This window comes from Galleria mellonella, unplaced genomic scaffold (assembly GCF_026898425.1).
Source record: "Galleria mellonella isolate WM207_F2 unplaced genomic scaffold, CSIRO_AGI_GalMel_v1 utg121, whole genome shotgun sequence".
Taxonomy (NCBI): Eukaryota; Metazoa; Arthropoda; class Insecta; order Lepidoptera; family Pyralidae; genus Galleria; species Galleria mellonella.
Genome location: NW_026441983.1, coordinates 3,576,852 through 3,600,597, shown reverse-complemented (window position 1 = coordinate 3,600,597; position 23,746 = coordinate 3,576,852). Strand labels below are relative to the sequence as shown.

General features: G+C 40.8%; 1 protein-coding gene across 2 annotated transcripts in view; it reads right to left on the bottom strand.

The window, feature by feature from the left end:
* The window catches only part of LOC113510926 (DDB1- and CUL4-associated factor 1), a 37,585-nt gene that overhangs the window by 12,757 nt on the left and 1,082 nt on the right, over positions 1-23,746 (bottom strand). Inside the window, exons 2-20 of one of the 2 annotated variants that reach the window (XM_052898302.1) lie at positions 21,701-21,851; positions 20,912-21,049; positions 18,979-19,103; positions 17,914-17,989; positions 16,290-16,398; positions 15,808-15,921; positions 14,082-14,222; positions 13,580-13,665; positions 12,090-12,257; positions 11,019-11,152; positions 9,147-9,258; positions 8,280-8,416; positions 7,078-7,162; positions 6,568-6,728; positions 6,022-6,152; positions 5,103-5,194; positions 3,645-3,767; positions 2,492-2,645; positions 1,392-1,537 (exon numbers count right to left, since the gene is read on the bottom strand). In XM_052898302.1, coding sequence (XP_052754262.1) covers positions 1,392-1,537; positions 2,492-2,645; positions 3,645-3,767; positions 5,103-5,194; positions 6,022-6,152; positions 6,568-6,728; positions 7,078-7,162; positions 8,280-8,416; positions 9,147-9,258; positions 11,019-11,152; positions 12,090-12,257; positions 13,580-13,665; positions 14,082-14,222; positions 15,808-15,921; positions 16,290-16,398; positions 17,914-17,989; positions 18,979-19,103; positions 20,912-21,049; positions 21,701-21,851 — 2,383 coding nt within the window. The remainder of the gene's footprint in view (positions 1-1,391; positions 1,538-2,491; positions 2,646-3,644; positions 3,768-5,102; positions 5,195-6,021; positions 6,153-6,567; positions 6,729-7,077; positions 7,163-8,279; positions 8,417-9,146; positions 9,259-11,018; positions 11,153-12,089; positions 12,258-13,579; positions 13,666-14,081; positions 14,223-15,807; positions 15,922-16,289; positions 16,399-17,913; positions 17,990-18,978; positions 19,104-20,911; positions 21,050-21,700; positions 21,852-23,746) is intronic. The other variant, XM_052898303.1, reaches the window with a different exon arrangement.

Sequence of the window (23,746 nt, the reverse complement as noted above, 5' to 3'; positions counted from 1 at the left end):
TCAGTAATTTTGATTTAAAAACTAAACTACGGAACCAAATACACAGTAAAATTAAGCCTTAATATTTTATGTTATATATTTTTTATACAACTTAGAATGGCAAACAAGCTGACGGCCCACCTGATAGAAAGTGGTAACCGTCGCCTATACACATGAGTAGTACCATGGACATAACAGAGTATACTGTTATGCCCATGATACTCCCCATGCATTGCAATTCCTGAGGACTCAGGTGTTATTCCTCCGTACCCAGTAAATTCACTGCCATACCCTACCATTCAAACCGAAACACAGCCATGCAAACACAACTGCTTCACGGTAGAAGCACGGATATCAATTTATAATATAAACGACGGAGTTCCGAAACAAAAAAGAACATCAAAGGCGTTGCAACCCCTGGCATTGCAGGCGTCCATAGGCTACGGTAACCTCAGTGGTATGAAAAAAATCATGGTTAATGTTTAATATGGCTAAGGGCTTAAAGGCTCACTCGTCATACTCGTGAACGGGCACTGCCTATAGGGACTAGTCTGCTCTGGTCATTGCGACTTATTTATTTTGTTATTTCAATTATATACCATATGTTCCAAATTTTATTACTGCCTGCTGCCTGTAACTATCCCAAAGAGGGACGACGTCAGGCAGGCGACCAGTCGTACAACTATAAGCCAAATCTTTTTGTAATATGAATAAAAAAATATATTACGCCGACCCCAAATAATAATTGGGTTAAGGGTAGAATTAATGTGAATGTAAAAAAGACCCTATTTTCCGCGCTTAGCCCCTCATTTGGGCCATTGTGCGTATGAGTCGTGGCTAGTACAGCCAACCTAGCTCCGCCCAGAAGCGCAGAAGCTTCCTGGCTTCTTCACAGGCCTCACGGAGCGACCTCACCGTTCCGAGGATTTCTAAACGTTGATGGGCCACAGCCTCACATTCCAGGATTACGCGAGCAGCCGTTTCTTCGGCGTCGAAACAGCCTCGACATAGAGGGCTGTCTGTGGCTCCTATTGTGTATAAATGTTTGTTTAATGCACAATGGCCCGTTATTGTCCCTATCATTATTTTGAGGTTTTTTTTTTTTTTATCTAAATGTAATAAACGTTTTGATAGTCGTTGATTCAACGTAGGATAAGGGTAGGAGGACTAAGTTGTATTAAAAAAAAATAAAAAAAAGGAAGATGGTGATGATTTTAAATTGTATGATCTGATACCGCTTAGTAGTTTGTTTACATACAAATTCATTATTAATATAGTTGGAACTTTTTAAAAAAAGCAACAGCCGAGTTTGTTGCTCGAAACGGGCAACAAACTCGGCTGTTGCTCCTTTCAAAATGTAGTATAAGGGTTATGTAATTGTCCGTTTGTTAGTAGCACCGTGGTCGCCTCACCCTGTGTATGTTGGCGAGGCTGGTCTCGAACTCGGCGCCGCGCCGCTTGCTCTTGCCGGAGACGCGCTCGAGCAGCTCCAGCGCGTACTTCTGGAACATCACGTGCTCCTGCCGCTTCTCCTGCAGGATCGGGTCGCGCATCAACACTGCAACACGCCCACAACTTTATTATGATATGATATGGTTCTATTTCAATATAGTTCACACTTTTTTAGCAGAACATGAACACAAATAAATAAATAATTATCCATTTTTTTTTATGCAACTTAGAATGGCAAACAAGCTGACGGCCCACCTAATGGAAAGTGGTAACCGTCGCCTATAGACATGAGCAGTGCCATGGACATAACAGAGTATACTGTACTAATAATATACCTGACAGGTTGTCAGGTATATTGCTAATCAGTCATCTATCACTGGTGCCCCGCCAGTGTATACAAATAGCGCAGACGGGGTTACCATACCATTATCACTCATTAAAAAAAACCCCATGCGTTGCTATTCCTGAGGACTCAGGTGTTATTCCTCTATACCCTATAAATTCGCTGCCATATCCCACCCTTCAAACAGAAATACAGCCATGCAACACAACTGCATATAGTTCATTTTTGTCTAGAACCGAATGTCACATGACATCATATATATATATATATATATATATATATATATATATATATATATATATATATATATATAAATGTGGGTGTGCGTGTGTGTAATATAATATGTAGGGGGCAAAGGAATTGTTAATAATGGGGTCTAACAGCAATGTGCTCTAACAGGTCGACCTCGACGCAGTTCCTCCTGGAAACCATCGTGATTAATTTTCGTAGAACTCGTCAGGATGGACTAACTGACCTGTTTTCATCTTCATCTACCATCTTTAATTGCGTATCCCGTCAACGTGTACCGATAACGGAGGCGAGATGTTGAGCTCATCAAGAATTAACCATGTTTGTTTCCAGAGGGAACCGCGTGGAGGTCGACGTGTTATATTGTTAATAATGGGCCTGTTAGATCTAATAATGCTAGAAATAATGCTGTTAGACCCCATAACTAGCACTACCGAGAGACTAGCGTTGTGCACGCAGCGGTGGTACCTTGTATCTGCGAGGTGGTGAAGAGCGGCAGCTTGGAGATGATCTGGCGCACGGTGGGGCAGCGCGCCAGCCCCGCGAGAGCGCGGCAGGCGAGCCCCCGCAGCCGGTCCGCGTCCGTTATTGGGGACTTCACCATCATCAGGGAAAGCAGCACCTGGCCAACGAGCGTATAATAATTAAGATGTCCTATATTGATACATATATACCAGAGGGGACTTTGTACAAAAGTCGTTTGCTTGGGCACTTCTATCCCATGTGTGTTTTGGTTTGAAGGGTGGGATATGGCGTGAATTTACTGGATACAGAGGCATAACACCCGAATCCTCAGGAATGGCAACGCATGGGGAGGTATCATGTGCGAAACAGTATACTCTGTTATGTCCATGGTACTGCTCATGTCTATAGGCGACGGTTACCACTTTCCATCAGGTGGGCCATCAGCTTGTTTGGCATTCTAAGTAGTATAAAAAAAAACATACTAATTTTTCTTTTTTTTTTTTTTATTTTGGACACTCGAATATTGACTACTATTGTTATTACAAGAAGTTCTATAACCGTTCATATTAGCCGTCAATCTCCGACCGCTATTCGCCCACGCACATTTGTTAACACTAGGCTCTGAGCAGTGATCTATTAATTTGCTTGAAAATGCCTAATTTAGTGTTACTTTACAATACCCATCCGTCAAGATAATATCCGTCAATCTCCGACTGCCATTTTGTCCACGCACTTTTTGCACGTGTTTAAATTTGTAATTCCTTTTTCATTTTTGATTTGAATGAATAAATGAAGGCATGAATGAATGAAAAGGTATAACTCTGAGGTATATCAACCATGACGCTAATAACACTGGCATGTAGCATGGGCCTTCCCTTTCCTTTCTCGTGGATGTCGTAAGAGGCGACTAAGGAAACTTAATAGTCCAAGGATCGACTGTTAAGTTCCCTTCAGAGTTCGAGCGGTGCTCCTTTTAAAACATCACTAAAAGTCAAACTGCGGTTAACAACCCACTTGCCAAACATGGCAAATAATGGAAAAATTGTAAACTGCCACAAGGAATGACCCCAATCCTTATGTCAGTGTATAGGGGAGGCATATATTGAGCAGTGGAGAGATGACGTCCGATATGGTGATACAAACTGATGATACAAACCATGATGCCGTTGTTGGTACGCACGCTCTCCCACACCTTCTGAATGACGTCCTCGTATGATTTGAGCACGGTCCGCTTGCGGCCACCGCCGCCCACCGAGAAACGACTGGTCGACGTGCCCGCCTGTAGACAACACGGAATGTTAATGGAAATTGGACTTTATGGACGACACATAGAGGTCAAAACTGGTTGACGCACCTGCCTGTAGACAGTACGAGATGTTAGTGTAAATTACACTTTATGGATAGAGCATAGAGTTCAAGATTGGTCGACGAGCCAGTCTGTAGATAATACGGAATGACAGTGGATATTAGACTTTATAAACGATACGCAGAGCTCAAGACCGGTGGAGGTGCCCGCTTACTAGATAATGCGACACGTCAATGAAAATTAGACTTTATGGCCAGTACACAGAGCTCAAGACTGGTCGAGTCCGCCTGTAAACATCACGGTATGTAAGTAGTAAAGCAAAAGTTGTGTTTCTTGCACGTTCTTCTCAGCCGATATTGCATTTGAAACTGAGTGGTTAATTCATAAAAGATGACTAATCAAAAATGTAATTAAATTCACTTGATTATAAAATAATTTTACTTTGGTGGAAATGAGACTTTATGGATGGTACATAGAGCTCAAGACTGATCAACGTGCTCGCTCGTAGAGAACACGAGATGTTAATGGAAATTAGACTTTATGAACTGTAAATACAGTTCAAGATTCATCGACGTGCCTGCTTGTCAAATTTTGTGTCAATTCAAATTTTTGACTCGACAATGAGATGGGGGTAAGGATTGTTTGTATTGGCGACTAGCGTTGCTATAGCCATTAGATGGCTGTAGAGTTTTCTTATACCAGTCACCCGAGATTATATAGATAAAGCATCGAGCCTCAAAAAAACGGGTCAACCTGGAAACTATCGTGAACAATTCTTGTTGAATTGGTCACGACGGGCCAACTGACCTGCTTCATCCTCACCTATCATCCCTCACTAGTGCCCCGCCAGCGTATACCGATAGCGCAGGCGGGGTGGGGTTACCATTCCATTATCACCCATTAAAAAAAATACTTTTTATCAGCTAATTGTCAAATTAGCTGACACATTTGTTTTTATCAGTATTCTATATCACTACACAGTATAAAACAAAGTCGCTTCCCGTCTGTCTGTCTGTATGCTTAGATGTTTAAAACTACGCAACGGATTTTGATGCGGTTTTTTTTAATGGATAGTGATTCAAAAGGAAGGTTTATATGTATAATACATGCATAATATTGTAGAGAAACATTGATAATTTTAGAGGTTTCTAATATAATGTATTTATCACACAAAATTGTATGAAAAAGTTGACTCGTTTTTCTCAAAGCATTTGTATGGAGACACTCTATCTATATAATCCAAGCAGTATATGTATCCCGATCACACAACAGATGTCGCTTGTATAGCTAACAAATAAACAATCATACCCTGTGTACGGGTGCGCATACGCAGTTGACGAGCACGTTGAGCGCTGCCTTCTGCACTTCCGGTTCCGGTACGATTTCACCGTCCGCGGCGCCTGTAATGACACATAACACAACATATAATCAGTAATATATATATTCTTTAAGGACATTTGTCTATGGGCTTTATTAGTTTTTATACAAAAAAATAGCAATATGAGAGACAACAAAATTAATATTGACTAGTAATCAAACAAAACGGAAGTACTTTGTTTTCTTTTTATAACCTATTATGTGTTTAATACATGAATGTACAATAAAGTTTATACAAACAAACAACTGTATATTTCTTAACATACGCTTGTCGTACTAACTTAGGATCCAATTCTCCCCTCGACAGAATGTTATCATCCCATAATAAAGTCGTAAACGTTGACCATGATATCGACATCTTTGGTAATTCTTTAGTACTAGGCTTATTAATAATATGGATTGGTAGTTAGGTCTTTTCTAGTTGTATAATTGTTACTTAGTGTACATTGACGCTTATCTATGAAAGCTGTATACACCTTTAATTGATGTGTTCATATGGCCTTAAGCTTGGTAGTGAAGAGTAAAATTTATTTTGTTCAAACTTAGATTTAAGCATTTTTTAATAGTAGTTTTTCTCTTTTACTTACTAATAACATTATATATATATATATATATATATATATATATATATATATATATATATATATATATATATATATATATATATATGGCTTTTATAAATAAATAAACATCTCGTTCATGTAAGTACGTGCTTGCATATGTACGCACACACGCACACACACATCGTGTATGTGCGTATATGTGTGTGAGTGCATGTTGTATATGCACGCATGCACTTACGTACGTGTGTGTGCATGTTTATGCATTCGTGTGTTTACGTGCGTGTTACCTAGTACGATGTTGACGCCCGTGGTCAGCTCGGCATCGCGCATGTCCAGCTTCTCGGTGAGCAGCAGCTGAACGCGCGGCGCCACGCAGCACACAGACACCACATCGAGGGCCGACCGGACCGTCTCCGACCTGGACAAATATGATAATGGAATGGTATCTCGTTATACGTTGGCAGGTTCCGGTGAGCGCTGATAAGTAAGGAAGAAAGCAGACTAGTTAGCCCATCGTGATTAATTCCATAAGAATTAATTGAGATGGTTAATTCGTTTAAGGGTTGCCATTCTTAAGAACTATGTTGAGGAATACACCTCATGTATAGGGTAGTTTTGTTTTATTGTTAGGGAGGCAAATAAGCAGACGGTCCACCTGATGGTAAGCGGCTACCGTCACCCATAAACACCTGCAACATGAGAGGAGTTGCTTGTGCGTTGCCAGCCTTTGACAGTATATTTATACAGTATATTCTATAATATCGATGGTGCTGTTCATGTCTATGGAGCCATAGACAACTATAGGTTTTATTAAAAAAAAAAAAAACGCGTACCTGCCGTTGAAGTTCCACTCGTACGCGAGCCCCACCACCTGGAGGAGGAGCGAGATACCGCCCAGCTCGACCAGCTCGTCCACGGGCGCCCAGCGGGACCACGCCACGCTTTGCAGCAGCTCTATTTGCTCCTGTATCTCCTCTGGAGATGACTTCGACGCCTGCAATTGTTATATACAAATTAGATGTAACAATAGGGGGGGGGGGGGAGGGGGAAGGTATTGTTAGTAATGGAGACTAAAAATCCCATTACTAGCAATATACCTAACCTACTGACGTCAAACTGACGGTCCACCTGATAAAAAGTGGTAACCGTCGCCTATAAACATGAGCAGTACCATGGACGTAACAGAGTATACTGTTTCGCCCATGATACCCCCCATGCGTTGCCATTCCTGAGTACTCAAGTGTTATTCCTCTGTACCTTGTAAATTCACAGCCATATCTATATTATTGATGAATAAAAAAATAAAAAAAAAATAGTAAAACAGGAACTGTCGAAGGACTTACCTTGTAAGGAGGTGGTTCTGGTATGTTGTCGCCCTGTTGACGAGCGACTTGGGCCGCCCGTAGTCGCAGGTGCGCCTCCAAGTACCTGCGACACAAACAAATACAGACTGTAAGGAGCATTTCTAATTAAGTGTGGCAACGTTTTTTTTTTATACCACTGAGGTGGCAAACAAGCATACGGCCCACCTGATGGTAAGCGGTTACCGTAGCCTATGAACGCCTGCATTACCAGAGGTATTACGCGCGCGTTGCCGACCCTGAAGAAACCTCTTTACCCCCCTTTTGAAGAACCCCATGCTGTAGTCTCTTGGGAAAACCTCGGCAGGGAGCTCATTCCATAACCTGAGCGTTCGTGGGAGAAAGCATCTCTGAAACCGCGTTGTACGTCGCAAATGTTTGTCAATTTTCAAAAACATTTGAAGAATTCTAAATGTTTCCGATTGATGATTACGTTTCCTCTATTCAATAATGCACCGCCTACTTATTTCTCGGTTCGCCCAATGGTTGACTGGTAGAGAACACCGTCCGGTGTTAAGTCCGCCATATGTACAGTTTCACTGTGCATTAAGTTTAAATAAATAATTTAAAAAGTGCTCCACTAGTGATAAAAAACATCATGTCAAGGTATATATAATGGGCGAAACAGTATACTCTGTTATGTCTATGGTACTGCTCATGTCTATAGGCGACGGTTACCACTTTCCATCAGGTGGGCCGTCAGCTTGTTTACCATTCTAATTTGCATAAAAAAAACGTGAGAATATGTCAGTTAGCTCACTGTGACCATAAGAATTAACCAGGATAGTTTCCAAGAAGAAACGCGTGGAAGTTAACCAAATAGAGTATTTTTTTATGGGTGAAAATGGTATGGTCACCCCGCCTGCGCTAATGGGATACGCTGACGGAGCACCAGTGAAGGGTGATAGATGAGAATGAAAACAGGCCAGTTAGCCCATCATGATGAATTTATCAGGAATTAACCATGATAGTTTCCAAGGAGAACCGCGAGGAGGTCGACCTGGTTAGCAATATACCCAATATTGCTAGCAATGAGGCTATTAGACTCCATTACTACTAATAATAATCCCTTCCCCCCCCCCCTAGTTGGGGGGCAGGTCCTTTATGAGCTAAGCTGCATAACATAAGTCGATTGTAATATCATCATGTAATGGAGTCGTGATGACGATGACGAGAGGACGCACCTCTTGAGCGCGACGGCGACGTGTCGCACGATCTGCCTGGCGGCGCACGTCTCATCCTCCGACACGGGCAGCTCTTCGTCCTCGCCGCCCAGGATCGGCAGCGTCGAAACCACGTTGTACAGCTTGCGAAGACCGTCCTGGGGGAAATAAAAATAATAATTTATTAAAAAGGAAAGTTTATCACAGAATATGTAGCATGTAAATATATCGCTAGTAACTGTATTATTGTATATATGCGCATGAGTCTACTGGGAACGGCTTATCCACATCCAGGGGAGTACCGATATCTTAAACCGCGGGATATCGTTAGGGTAACACATAGGATCTATGAAATGATGGTATAAGGCAGGGGGAAGCACAAAAGATCCGTATGGGTCGACGTGCAACGGCTTAGCTGAACCCCATATGCGAATATAAGATAAGATTATTGTATAAGTGTTTTGCTTTGGGATTTTTCAAATACAATTTTTGTAGGTACATTATTCTATATGTTCGTACGTTCTATATCATTACATAGTATAAAACAAAGTCGCTTTCCGTCTGTCCGTCCCTTTTTTTTTATACAACTTAGAATGGCAAACAAGCTGACGGCCCACCTGGTGGAAAGTGGAAACCGTCGCCTATAAAAATGAGCAGTACCATGGACATAACAGAGTATACTGTTTCGCCCATGGTAACCCCCATACCATACCATTTTCACCCATCAAAAAAAAGCCTCTCCCTTGAGGAATTCTGGCTGTAATTGCTGAGCTTGACGCGGTTCAGCAACCGCTGTTAGGTACACTGCTGCCCATTCCTCGACTAGAAAAAGTGATTAATGCTCTTAATAAAAAAAAAACAAAAATTTTTCGAATTTCGAACACCGACCTGGTTGTCAAACTCCTCGAGTATGACCCTAAATTGGAAGGACAGCCCGAAGAACATGGTCGCGTGGCAGCGGCCGGAGTCATGCGAGCACTCGAGCAGCCATAGCGCATACCTACAATACACAATATTAGTCATGATTGTTTTATTTAAAATTGGAATTTGTTTTTTTTAAATTGTAATTAAAAAAACTTGGCAGGTCTAGGTCACGTGACTACAAACTAGCCAGTTAAAAAACTTGGCAGGTCTAGGTCACGTGACCACAAACTAGCCAGTTAAAAAACTTGGCAGGTCTAGGTCACGTGACCACAAACTAGCCAGTTAAAAAACTTAGCAGGTCTAGGTCACGTGACCACAAACTAGCCAGTTAAAAAACTTGGCAGGTCTAGGTCACGTGACCACAAACTAGCCAGTTAAAAAACTTGGCAGGTTTAGGTCACGTGACCACAAACTAGCCAGTTAAAAAACTTGGCAGGTCTAGGTCACGTGACTACAAACTAGCCAGTTAAAAAACTTGGCAGGTCTAGGTCACGTGACCACAAACTAGCCAGTTAAAAAACTTGGCAGGTCTAGGTCACGTGACCACAAACTAGCCAGTTAAAAAACTTGGCAGGTCTAGGTCACGTGACCACAAACTAGCCAGCTAAAAAACTTGACAGGTCTAGGTCACGTGACCACAAACTAGCCAGTTAAAAACTTGACAGGTCTAGGTCACGTGACCACAAACTAGCCAGTTAAAAAACTTGGCAGGTCTAGGTCACGTGACCACAAACTAGCCAGTTAAAAAACTTGGCAGGTCTAGGTCACGTGACCACAAACTAGCCAGTTAAAAAACTTGGCAGTTCTAGGTCACGTGACCACAAACTAGCCAGCTAAAAAACTTGACAGGTCTAGGTCACGTGACCACAAACTAGCCAGTTAAAAAACTTGACAGGTCTAGGTCACGTGACCACAAACTAGCCAGTTAAAAAACTTGGCAGGTCTAGGTCACGTGACCACAAACTAGCCAGTTAAAAAACTTGGCAGGTTTAGGTCACGTGACTAAAAACTAGCCAGCTTTGTCTATGATTTTAGCACCAGTTTGTATAACGGCTTAATTTATAATGTATAAAACTATCACCTTTTATGTTAGTAGGTATATTTTTTTTATACAACTTAGAATGGCAAACAAGCTGACGGTCCACCTGATGGAAAGTGGTAACCGTCGCCTATAGACATGAGGAGTACCATGGACATAACAGAGTATACTGTTTCGCCCATGGTAACCCCCATGCGTTGCCATTCCTGAGAACTCAGGTGTTATTCCTCTGTACCCGGTAAATTCACGCCATATCCCACCCTTCAAACCGAAACACAGCCATGCAAACACAACTGCTTCACGGTTGAGACACGAATGGGACAGAGGTACCCAAGCAAACGACTTTTGTACAAAGTCTCCCTCTGGTTATCAGTATATCTATCAGTTATGTAGTATCGCTCAATAAATCAATCCGGGACTTTTTACGAAGGTAAGGTAGGAATCCCTTTGCCCCAGTACCAACTCCGGGGCCAACTACCTCCAGGTCACTAGGTCTTAGCTCTCTCCATAGGGCGTGGTATTCTTTCTTGTATAAATGGTATAGAGCGGGACACCATCTCTTGTTAATTTTTTTTTTATACCACTGAGGTAACAACACTGAGGCACTGAGCAAACAAGCTTACGGCCCACCTGATAGTAAAACCCCATGCTGTAGGCTCTTGGGAAAACCTCAGTATATATATATATATATATATATATATATATATATATCCGTAGTACAAGCATTATTTATATTGGGAGTAAGTGTTCAGGTTATTTGTGACAATAGATGTCGCTAAAAAGATATATGTCCTTACATGACGAGGTCGGCGAGTATCCGTCGCGGCAGTAGGCAGACCCGCTCCATAGCGTCCTCGCAGTAGGCCAGGTAGTACAAACAGATAGACACGCCCGTAGCCGCCACCGACGGACGGGGCACCTCCAAGAATTTCTGGACGAAACAAAAAATATCAAAAAAACATACGATAAACCAAAGGGTCTATGGTTGGGGAGAAAGGGATTGTTAGTAATGGAGATTGAGAATTGCATTGCTAGCAATATATCCAACCAGGTCGACCTCCTCGCGGTTCTCCCTGGAAACTATCATGGTTAATTCCTGATGAATTCATCATGATGGGCTAACTGGCCTGTTTTCATTCTCATCTATCACCCTTCACTGGTGTTTTGCCAGCGTATTCTGTTAGCGCAGGCGGGGCTACCAAACCATTTTCACCCATCACAAAAAAAAGGTCTAGGTGGTACTGCTAATGTGTATAGGGGACGATTACCACTCTCCATCAGGTGGACCGTCAGCTTGTTTGCCATTCTGAGTAGTATAAAATAAAAAACTAGAAGATATGATCACGCTGAGAGCGATGGGCGGCGTAAAAATGGAATTGTAACACCACCTGCGCTAACGGTTTACACCGGCGGGGCACCAGTGAGGGATGATAGGTGAGGATGAAGGCAGGTCAGAAGGCCGGGATGGACGACAGAAATTAACGTCACGATGATGTCCAGACTGCGTGTAGGTCGACCTGACAAGGTATACTGCTAGCAATGGGACTGTTAGACCCCTTGACTAACTGCCCCCCCCCCCATCCCTGATACGAGTATTTTTTTAATGGGCGAAAATGGAATGGTAACCCCGCCCGCGCTATCAGTATACACCAACCAGGCACCAGTGGAAAATGATAGGTGAGAATGAATGCAGGTCAGTTGGCCCAAGATGATGAATTCGACAAGAAATAAACATGATGGTTTCCAAGGGGAACCGCGTGGAGGTCGACCTAAGAGGGTATATCGCTAGCAATGGGGACTATTAGACCCTATTACTAACAATCCCTTTCCCCCTGACACGAGTATTAGCAGTGTAATCGAGTGCTCACCTGAAGTCCGCCCATGTTGATGAAGTCTATGGAGAACTTCTTGTGGCAGAGCAGCGCGGCGAGGTACTTGAGCGCTTCGAACGCTAGCCGCGAGTCCCTCGACTCGCGCACGTTCAGGTAGCCCAGGATCAGGCCCAGCGCGTTCTGTTCGAATACGTGCGACAGGAACTAGAATAAAAAAAAAATATATTTCAGAAGTGTCATAAACATTGCTGGACATAAGCCTTCCCCATAAGAGGAGTCTTGCTAGTAGTTGCCACGCTTGGCAGGTGGGTTGGCAACAGCAATTTTTTTTAATGTATGATAATGGAATGGCACCAGTGAGGGAAGACAGGTGAGAATAAAAAGGCAGGTCAGTTAGCCCATCGTGATGAATACACATGGGATTCAGCACGATGGTTATCAGGGAGGACCACGTGGAGGTCGACCTGATAGGACATATTACTAGCCACCCACCTTGGCAACAGCAACTAGGCTTTTACAGATGTTTTAAGAGGGACGCTGGTGCTCATTCCTCGTCCCTTCCTTAGTCACCTCTTAAGACACCCATGGGAAAGGAAGGGGGAATACAATTGTTGAAAAATAACTAACGGGAGTCATACTGTATTGTAGTTAATTTACTCACGTATTATCTGTTAATTAAACTACTATAAGTACATAGCATTAACATTGTATTTTATTATTGTATTGAAAAATCTTTATTGTACATAACTCAGATTAAAACTGGTAAATGATTTAATATACAATGGCGGACTTATCCCATAAAGGGATCTCTTACAGTCAACCTTTGAGAAGCTGAAAGAAAACTGTAGAATGTATAAGGGTAACAACCGCACAATTAAAGATAAAGTAAATAATGCAAAGTAAAAAATTGAATAAATAAATACAATAAAAACAGCCGTATACACCTACATATGTAAATAATAAAAGTACATGAATAATAATATAATATTAATATTATAAATAATATAATATAACATTAATACATAAATAAATAAAAACTTACACACATAAATACATATACATACATATTATCGTGGAAATTCAAATAGAATGGACGTCATCACCGGCTATGCGAGTGCGACGCACAGTGCGAAGCGAGACACCGTGAAGCAGAGCGCATAAACGCTCCCTGAAGATTTCCAACTTCCGGATGAAGTGGAAACAATTGTCGGAAGCGAGAGGAGAAACGCATATGTAAATATTTTACTAAACTACTTTTTTATACCACTGAGGTGGCAAAAAAGTATACGGCCCACCTGATGGTAAGCGGTTACCGTAGCCTATGAACGCCTGCAATACCAGAGGTATTACGCGCGCGTTGCCGACCCTGAAGAAACTTCTTTACCGCCCTTTTGAAGAGCCCCATGCTGCTGTCTCTTGGGAAAACCTCGGCAGGGAGCTCTAGGAGAACTAGGTGTCATCATACGAAACACAGATGTGTTTACATACGATTCTCAAACAAGTCTATGCTTGCAGAAGCCACTTACCTCCTGGTATTCGCCCATTGGTGTCAGGTACCTCAATATTAGCATCTGTTTGGTCGCATCGGTAGGAGGATGTATTTGTATATTGCCTGAAATGTTTTTTTGAAATTTAAATATTATTAAATAACTAGTGACCTGCCCCGGCTTCGTACGGATTGTAATAATAAAAAAAAAGAGGTTGGGGGATTGCTAGTAATTTATCCCCTAAATTACTAACAATCCCCCAACCTCTTTTTTTTTATTTTAGTCCCCATTGCTATCAATATACCCTATCGGGTCGACCTCCACGCGGTCCCCCTAAAAATCATCGTGACAAATTTATCGCTGAATTCGTCACAATGGGTTAACTGATCGGTTTTCATCCTCACCTATCATTCCTCACTGGTGTCCCGCCAGCGTATACCGATAGCGCAGGCGGGGTTACCATTCCATTATCATCCATTAAAGATATACCTGAAGAAGGTAAAAGGCCTAAAAATTTTAAAAAATATGTATAACTATATACCTATGACATATGTTTCCATTTCGAGCCAGCTGGAGTTGGAGGAGGTCTCGTGCGGCGGCGGAGGGGCAGTCGCGGGGGGAGGCGGCCGCGGAGGCGGGGACATCATGCCCCAGTGCTGTTCCGGGGGGGAGGATGGTATACCTGCGCAAGTATACATATAATGTTAAACATTATTTCCAGTACTAAACACATGCATCATCGCTATCATATCAGCCCTTATCCGTCCACTACTGACCATAGGCCTCCCCCCATTGGGGAGTTTTGCTAATTGCCACGCTTGGCAGGCGGGTTGCCAATCGCAGTTAGGTTTTTGACGTTTTAAGAGGGACGCTGCTGCTCAAATCTCGGCCATTAAGTTCCCTTAGTCGTCTCTTACGACAATCAAGGGAAAGAACAGAATAAAAATTACCAGAGGGAGACTTTGTACAAAAGTCGATTGCTTAGGTACCTCTGTCCCATTCGTGTTTCAACCCTGTTAGACCCCATTACTAACAATGCCTTTCCCTTACCTTACCTCTCTACAATGGTAACCTCGCCTGCTCGGAGGGTAAGGTACAAAGGTCTACTGCGTTGATAGATATTCATGAGACCGAAGATACGTGAACCAACTCCCATCAGAAATATTTCCGAACAAATACGACATTGGAACATGTATATGTTGCAGTCAAGACTCTTAACCAGTCAAAAGTACTATTGACTAGCAAAATCTTATTTATTTTTTATTTATTTATTTATTACGTCCACTGGGTGAGCCTTACAGTCTTCCAATACGCTCACCCAGGAAAGCATGAGTACAATAACATATAAAAAGGAATATTAAACAAAAAATAATATAAATAATATAAAAAGATTTAACTAAAACAAAAAACGTCTGAACACATATACTCTGTGGTCACCCGACGAAACTCCAGCAAGTTGGAGGCAAATACATCCAATTGCGGATACTGGCTCAAAATATCATTGAGCAGTTTCAATGCAAGAGAGGGGAGCCTGCTTAGCGAACTCTGTTCTTCGTAATGGAACATCGAATAAGTGCCGTCGACGTGCTCGCACGTAGTTACTGGGCGCTCCTATTGATATTGATTCCAGTACAGTTTTTTTTTTTGATGGGTGAAAATGGTATGGTAACCCCGCCTGCGCTAACGGGATACGCTGGCGGAGCACCAGTGAAGGGTGATAGACGAGAATGAAAACAGGCCAGTTAGCCCATCATGATGAATTCATCAGGAATTAAGCATGATAGTTTCCAGGGGGAACCACAAGGAGGTCGACCTGGCTAGCAATATACCCAATATTGCTAGCAATGGGATTCTCAGTCTCCATTATTAACAATCCCTATCCCCCCATTCCAGTACAGTTTGGTTACATTTTCCCCCCGCACTAATTGCATTAACAAATTATTGGTTATTAGTTACTTTTGATTGCAAATTTGCGGTTAGGTTAGGTACTTTTAACTGTTATTTGACTAAAGCATACGGTCAAAAGTACTTTTGACTGATTTTGCTAGTCAATAGTACTTTTAACTGGTTCAGATTTTTAACTGCAATACGTATATTGATAAAATGTATATGTGTATATTGATAAATCATCACATCATATTGATAAAAAAAAAAAACAATAAATCATTCCTGAACAGACCAGTCCCTACTAGAAGCACCCGTTCCCGAGTATGACGGATGAACCGGCCATCGTTGTGTTCAACCATATTATAAAAAGGCAAACTCACAATTGTAGGTTTTGACTGGCGTTTCAGGATCCCTGTGCGTGGTCGCAGTGGAGGGCGGCGTCTCGTCCACTGCCATCTCGCACCCCCCGCCCCCGCTGTCTTCTGTTTCACGTTCTGGAATGTAAAACAGTGTATGTTAGGATACAAAAAGTGGTTTATCTATATTGTATGTGTGTGCTTGCAAATAAATTATATATCTCTTATTTTTATACAAGGAAAGAAAGTAGTCATTTCTTGAAGGAATAAATAGAAGGTTTATTTTAAATACCCATGGGAAGTTCTACACAGCACGGAATGCAAATGAATTACCCATAAAATAAGTTTTACAGCTGGGAAGCTTCAGCACCCTAGACTGGTTTAAGCAAAGACGCCTAGGAAAGAGGAGGTAACGATTGGAACCGGGAACGAAGGTAGATCATCTTGCAACAGGTGATCTGTCAGTTTGTTTGTCACTTTAAATTCTATAAAATAAATATAATAACCTTTACTATCAGCTGTGGGTCCGTTGCACTTGGCTTCACTATTCCGTTTCTTGTCGAACCTCGCAAAGTGTCTTGTTTGGTTCGGTGGCGTTGCTGAATTTTGATTTACCTGCGAATGAAACAAAATGTTTAGAAAGATTGTTGGTTGTCCTACAAGAAAAACAAATTCAATTGTGACAAACCCAGGTAGTGTTTTAATAAAAACTAACGTCAGGGGTATCCTGATCTCTGTCTAATCAGAAATCTGTCCGATTCTAGAATAAGTGCATACGGGTATGCGATCCCGAGCCGTTGCAGTGTCCCAGCCCTTTCCGCAACTGCAGTGTCCCCCCCCCCGCCCCTTTCTTTACCTCAACAGAGGTCCCTTATTCCTCTCATTTACCAACTTCCTTTAAGCATTTCCAACGTTCCCTTCCTTTTTTTCCTCAATCCTTTCCCCCATACCATAGTTGGCGGAAACCACCAACAAATGCATTCCCAAAGAGGGTTGACGTCAGGCAGGTGGCCGGTCGTAAAACTATAAGCCAAATCTTTTTGTAATATGGACAAAAAACATATTACGGAGACCCCAAATAATAATTGGGTTAAGGGTACCAAGATGATGAACTAGAATAAGAACTAAATTACTGTATCGATTTTAATGAAACTTCTATGGAACTAATCTATATTATATCCATTCAGAAAAAAAAAGAATCCTTCAAATTTGAGCTTAGAACTGACGGAGTTATGAAGTAACAAACAAAAAAGATATAAACATGTCCACTATCCAAAAGTTGTTTAGAAGAGATTGCTTAACGATAAGGCCGCCTTTTGTATCGCTTCTCATTAATATTTAATGTTTTTATTATCGCATGGTCCCGGCATAGAATAGGCCCCCCCTTCCATTCCCGTACGTGTCGCAAGAGCCGACTAAGGGAGGGCGAGGAAACGGCAGTAGCGTTCCTGTTTACAATCTAATGGTTGCCATTCCGCCTGCCAATCGTGGCAACTATTAGTTAAACCCTCCAAGGGGGAGGCTTATGTTCAGCAGTGGACAGTTAGAGGCTGATATGACGATGATGATTATTTTTAGAAATAGCACAATAAAGTGTACATAAATAAATTAAAGGGGAAAGAATAAATAGTACATTACTGCAGCGGCCAGCAACTGAGGCATTGATGGACGAACGTGCAAATGTGGGCCGAGGCGTAGCCGAGGCACACAATTGACGAAAAACGAAAAATAATAATTTTTCACGCGCCATAATGTTCCTTTGTTTTTTTTTTTTCACTAAACAGCTTTCTATTTGCAAGCCAGTTCGAAATTTAAATAAAACCTTTTATTAGTTATCTCCTTGGTAGCCATGTTTCGAATTAAAAGGACATTCCATTTTTAAATTACAGAACCGATATGAATTTACTTAGTAATTTATCTGACCGCAAAATACGACAGATATGGATTTTCATACAACTTTTGTCAGCCGCTGCCCGCATGTATCTGGCCAGTACGGCAATTTTGATTTATCTCGAAGAAGATTGTCAAAATAATGGTCACATTTCCAAGCATGTTTGAGAAAAAAATATAACAACGGAAAATCTCCTTTTCCTTGAAAACGATTAAAAAAGTAAACTTGTCTATACTTACTTTCTCGTCTTGTCCTTTATTCCTAAGCCCGTGTAGTCTCCTTAGCATTAGCGGTACTAGCATTGCATTCAGATCCCTGTAATGAATAAGATGGAATTTTCAACCTAATTTCGAAATTGCTAATAATATATCCTATCAGGTCGACCTCCACGCGGTTCCCCATGGAAACCATCGTGACTAAATTATGGTTGACTTCGTCACGATGGGCTAACTGACCAGCATTTTCATCCTCACCGATCATCCCTTACTGGTGCCCCGCCAGTGTATACCGATAGCGCAGGCGGTGTTACCATTTCATTGTCATCCATAAAAAAAGCTTAGTACTGTAATCTCTAGGACGGCGTTTCCCAACGTGGGGCCCACGCCCCACTGGGGGGCAATTTGATAGTTAAGGGGGGGGGGGGGCATTTAAAAAATGGACTCGAAGCGATTTTAATCCTCTTGCACTGTGCCATTTAAATGCAATGCTACGAGTAGATACCAACCAGAGGTTTTACCAGAGGGAGACTTTGTACAAAAGGCGATTGCTTGGGTACCTCTGTCCCATTCGTGTTTCAACCGCGAAGCAGTTGTGTTCGCATGGCTGTGTTTCGGTTTGAAGGGTGGGATATGGCGTGAATTTACTGGGTACAGAGGAATAACACCTGAATCCTCAGGAATGGCAACGCATGGGGGGTATCATGGGCGAAACAGTATACTCTGTTATGTCTATGGTACTGCTCATGTCTATAGGCGACGGTTACCACTTTCCATCATGTGGGCCGTCAGCTTGTTTGCCATTCTAAGTTGTATAAATAAAAAAAAAAAAAAAAAAAGTATAAATAAGATATTGCTGCCAAATTTAACAAAAAAAAGTGAATTAAAAAAAAAATGCTGTAAATTTCTATTAGGTATAATTTCGTTTGACGTTACCAAAATATCAACTGGGCGATTAGAGTAGTCAAGTAAACTTTGTCGGGAAAAATTATGTATGGGGGCATAAAAATTTTAGAAATGTTCGAAAAAAGGTTGGGAAACACTGCTCTAGGAGGAAACAATAGAGTATCTATCTATTAGTTTATTTACCTAAAATTCGTGGCTATTTCCTGCACCTCCATGGCGGCGGCGAGCAGTCCGGTCGCGTAACACTGCAGCGGCTCGGGCGAGTTACTCGCCCAATTCACTAGCCGATGAATCAACGCCTCGTTGTCCTGTAACAATCAAGTGTTATCCTACTTAATACAAATATGAGAGAGAGGGGGAGGGGGGGGGGAGATTGTTAGTATTACGGTTTACCAGTCTCATTGCTAGCAATATACCCTGTAAGGTCGACCTCCACACGGCTCCCCCAGGCAACCATCGTGGTTAATTATTGTGCCACGATGGGCCAACTGGCCTGGTGGTCTACCATGAAATGAAATTTCGAATTTTCGTGCTCAATTTCGTGTTTTTGTTCGTACCCTTAATCCAGAGGAATGATATTTTAACATTTTTAATAATTTTAAACGGCATGTATTATGTATTTTTAACATCAAATTTCTGTTTCGTTCGTGCCCGAAATTTCGGAAAATTATTCATGGTAGGCCCCCTGTTTTCATCTTCACCTATACCATCCATTAAATATATGAACGCAGCGCCAATCCTAGCCAATAGAAGCATTTTTTTTTTATTTTGTTTGTCAGGGGGAAAGGGATTGTTTACTAACAATGGAGACTGAGAATCTCATTGCTAGCAATATACCCAACCAGGTCGACCTCCTCGCGGTCCCCCCTGGAAACTATCATGGTTAATTCCTGATGAATTCATCATGATTGGCTAACTGGCCTGTTTTCATTCTCATCTATATCACTGGTGCTCCGCCAGCATATCCAGCTAGCGCAGGCGAGGTTACAATTCCATTTTCACACATCAAAAAAAAAAATTTTGTTTGTCTGTATGTTTATTCTGATATCACGTAAAAACTACGGCACACAATAAGATGCGGTTTTCACAGTTCTGTTCCTCAAGATCTGACTTAAAATCCATTGTAGTGTCATTTCATTGGTTTCCCTTACTTCTGAAATTCACGCATACAAAGTATTGGAACTAACTATTTATAACTAACTATTATTGGAAAAAACTAGTTAAAAATATATTTTCTAATTTTTAAGAATAAATTTTTCTTGCATATAGCAACACTTATTGAATTTGAATTAAGTATGTGTGCGCGTGCGTATGTACGCATGAGGGTACATGAGTGTGTATGCGTGTAGCCACGTGAGTGACCGTGCGTGCGTGCGCGCATGTGTGAACGTGTGCGTGTGTATGTGTGTGTATGTGCGTTCGTGTGTGTGTATGTGCGTGTGTGTGCATGTGCGTGTGTGTGTGTATGTGCATGTGTGTGTATGTGCGTGTGTGTGTGTATGTGCATGTGTGTGTATGTGCGTTCGTGTGTGTATGTGCGTTCGTGTGTGTATGCATGTGCGTGCGTGTGTGCGTATGTGCTTGCGTGTATGTATATGCATGTGTGTGTGTGTGTGTATGTGTGTATGATAACAATAAATTTATTAGTATGCCTCCAATAGGTTCACTCACTCTGTTATCCCTGCAGCAAGGGATCTGAGGGATAAAATAGCTGCTTTACACAAACCAGTAACACTGTTTTAGTTTTATATGTACTCGTAATAACATACCAATTAAAGTGTACTATCCTGTTAATATTATCGTCACGAAGTGAGACAATTATTAAACTGGGCTGGAAATTAATTATTTCTCTCTAACTGCCCTGGGTTGGCTGCAAGAGATCTCTTTTAGAGACAAGCCCACCTTTGCTAACAACTTGTTAAACTAATCGCTGTATCTTTTGTTCAAATGCAATATATATTTTAATTTAAGGAAATTAATATAGGGAAATGTAAACTTCTTTCATCTAAAACTACCTACATTCTAGTAAAATAAATTCATTTCATTTCATACAAAAAAAAAAGAGTATAGTCTGATTTAAAACTTATCCTAATATTTTATATGACGTGCACTGTACCTGGAACACGACGCTCATCTCGAGGCCGGGCATCAGGTCGAGCGTGAGCCGGCAGGCCGCCACATTCAGCTTGTGCACGTCGCGGCCCGTTATGTTCTGACGCGAGTAGTACGTGTCGCGTACATAATCGTTCACTAGCTGGAAAACAAATGTGTTAGGAAGTTAATGGGGTTGCCAGCTAACATAAATTAATAAAATGGTCAAGTGCGAGCTCGATTTGCACACTTACCCCCTTATGCATAATGACGTCATTTCTCGTAAACCTATTTTTTTTTATAGATTATAATGGAATGGTAGCCGTCTGCGCTAACGGTATACGCTGGTGGAGCACCAGTGAGGGGTGATAGGTGAGAATGAAAAGGCAGGTCAGTTAGCCCATCGTAATGAATATACAAGGAATTCATCACGCTGGTTTTCAGTAGGGACCACGTAGAGGTCCAACTTATGGGGAATATTGCTAGCAATGGGACTGATAGTCCGTACCCCTCACTGGTGCCCTGCCAGTGTATACCGATAGCGCAGGAGGGGTTACCATTTCATTATCATCCATTACAAAAAAAAAAATTGTAACTCAAAATGGCAAACAAGCTGACGTCCCACCTGATGTAAAGTGGTAACCGTCGCCTATAGACATGAGCAGTACCGTGGACATAACAGAGTGAAACATCTCTAAAGTTTAACTGCGGTTGCCGATCCGCTTGCCGAGAATGGTAACTGCTGGTAAATCCCCCTAAAGGAGGCTTATGTTCAGTGATGATGATGATGATGATGATGAAGAAAGACAAATACCTTAGTCATGAAGTTGTCCTTCTTGAACATGACTTTGAGCGCGTGTCCTAGAGCACACTCGGGGTCGGTCCGCGACGGGTGCCGCTCGTCGAATGGGTCTGGGTCCTTCTTCATGAAGTTCTCTGTCTCCGCTTCTATTATTTCTGCTATCCTGGTGGATGTAAAAGTAAAAATATGAACTGCTGGAAATGTCTCTATTAGGGCCCAGTCATGATACAGCATATAAAATAAAAAACTGGCCAAGAGTGAGTGGGACGCGCATCGAGGGTTCTGTACAATAAATAAATATAGTTTTTTTCCTTTACCTCTATTGTAGCACATTGCTTCTTGCCAAATTTTAAGATTCGAGATCAAAAGTACCCTACAGGTTCTGATTCCTTTGGAAATGTCAAAATATATACATCAAAATATATAAACAGCAATATTTTTATTGCATTTACTTAGAAATTTTATTTTTTCACAGCTTCAAGAGATTACAGACTTGAGACGGACTAATGGATGGAATGATTGAGATGGACAACAAAGTGATTCTACAAAGTTTACATTTTTACTCAAAAAGCATAAGAGCTATTGGAAAAATAAATTAAAATTAATTTACTAAGTAATACAAAATAATTTTCATTTATTCTTTTTTATTATTTATAAATTATTATTTTTCTATGATTATCTTATTGCCATTCTTGTGTCTTCCAGTTATATATTCGTCCTTATTTTTACTAAATATTTTGTCAAATTATTATTTGTTTTTGAGTTTTCTGTCTTGTCTTGCCAGTTCCTTGTGACACTCCAGTATCTGGTAGTATTTAGAAATATTTTTTTATAATTTCACCAAAATGAGAATAAAAAGTCTATGTCATTGTTATAAATAAAAACTTTCATAAAAAAAAACTGACTTCAATCTTGACAGTTTTGATTTAAAACTAATTTTGCTTGGGTACCTCTGTCCCATTTGTGTTTCAACTATGAAGCAGTTGTGTTTACATAGCTATTTAAGTTTGAAGAGTGGGATATGGCAGTGAATTTACAGGATACAGAGGTATAACATCTGAGCCTCAGGAATGGCAACACATGGGGGGTATCATGGGCGAAACAGTATACTCTGTTATGTCCATGGTACTGCTCATGTCTATAGGCGACGGTTACCACTTCCCATCAGGTGGGTCATCAGATTGTGTGCCATTCTAAGTTGTATAAAAAAAAAGAATGGTTTATGTTCTATTCACAAAAGAATTAATATTTTAAACACTATTCTGTAATTATTAACTGTAAGGCCTTTGGTTTATAATAAATAAATAAATATAAAATTGTTTACTCCGACTGATTTACTCATTCTCAAAATTAGAAGCATTTTATATACAAGCTTCTTATTAGAAATAAATAATATAATAATAATAAACTCTTTATTGCGCACAGTAGAGATGTACACAAGGAGTATTTATACAGAATGTGTATATACAAAAGCCAGCCTTATCATTAAAAGCAATCTCTTACAGACAACCTGGCATAAAGAATGGATAAGTACAGAGAGAACGGTAGATGGCGCAAGTCAGACACAGTAAATGCATAAAAGGAATCAAAGAAAATGCAAAATATTTTAAATATAAAAATAAGATTACAATACATATACATATATAATATAAATAATAATACATAAACATAAATATAATAAATAGATCAAGATAAATATAATCAGGGTTTTTATAAATGTACTCCCTACAAGGATGAAATAGAGGTTGAAATTTCATACACATACACGTATTCTATCATTTTAAAAAAGTCAACCTCAAAACTGAAGAAATGGGGTAGAAAATAAAAATAAAATAAATGGTAGGATTTGCTTGAATTTCATTATTTGTGTTTCTTGATTGAAATGATAAATATGTATTTTAAAGTTATTGGAAATTCCACCCCTAAGATGAGAAAACGGACAAACGTATAATATTGTTTGACATACAAATTGGGAAGGCTGTGGATGGACAAAATTAAGAATGAGTATATCAGATGAAGTATGTAAGTTTATACCGCCTATACAATGTATTGTGCTCA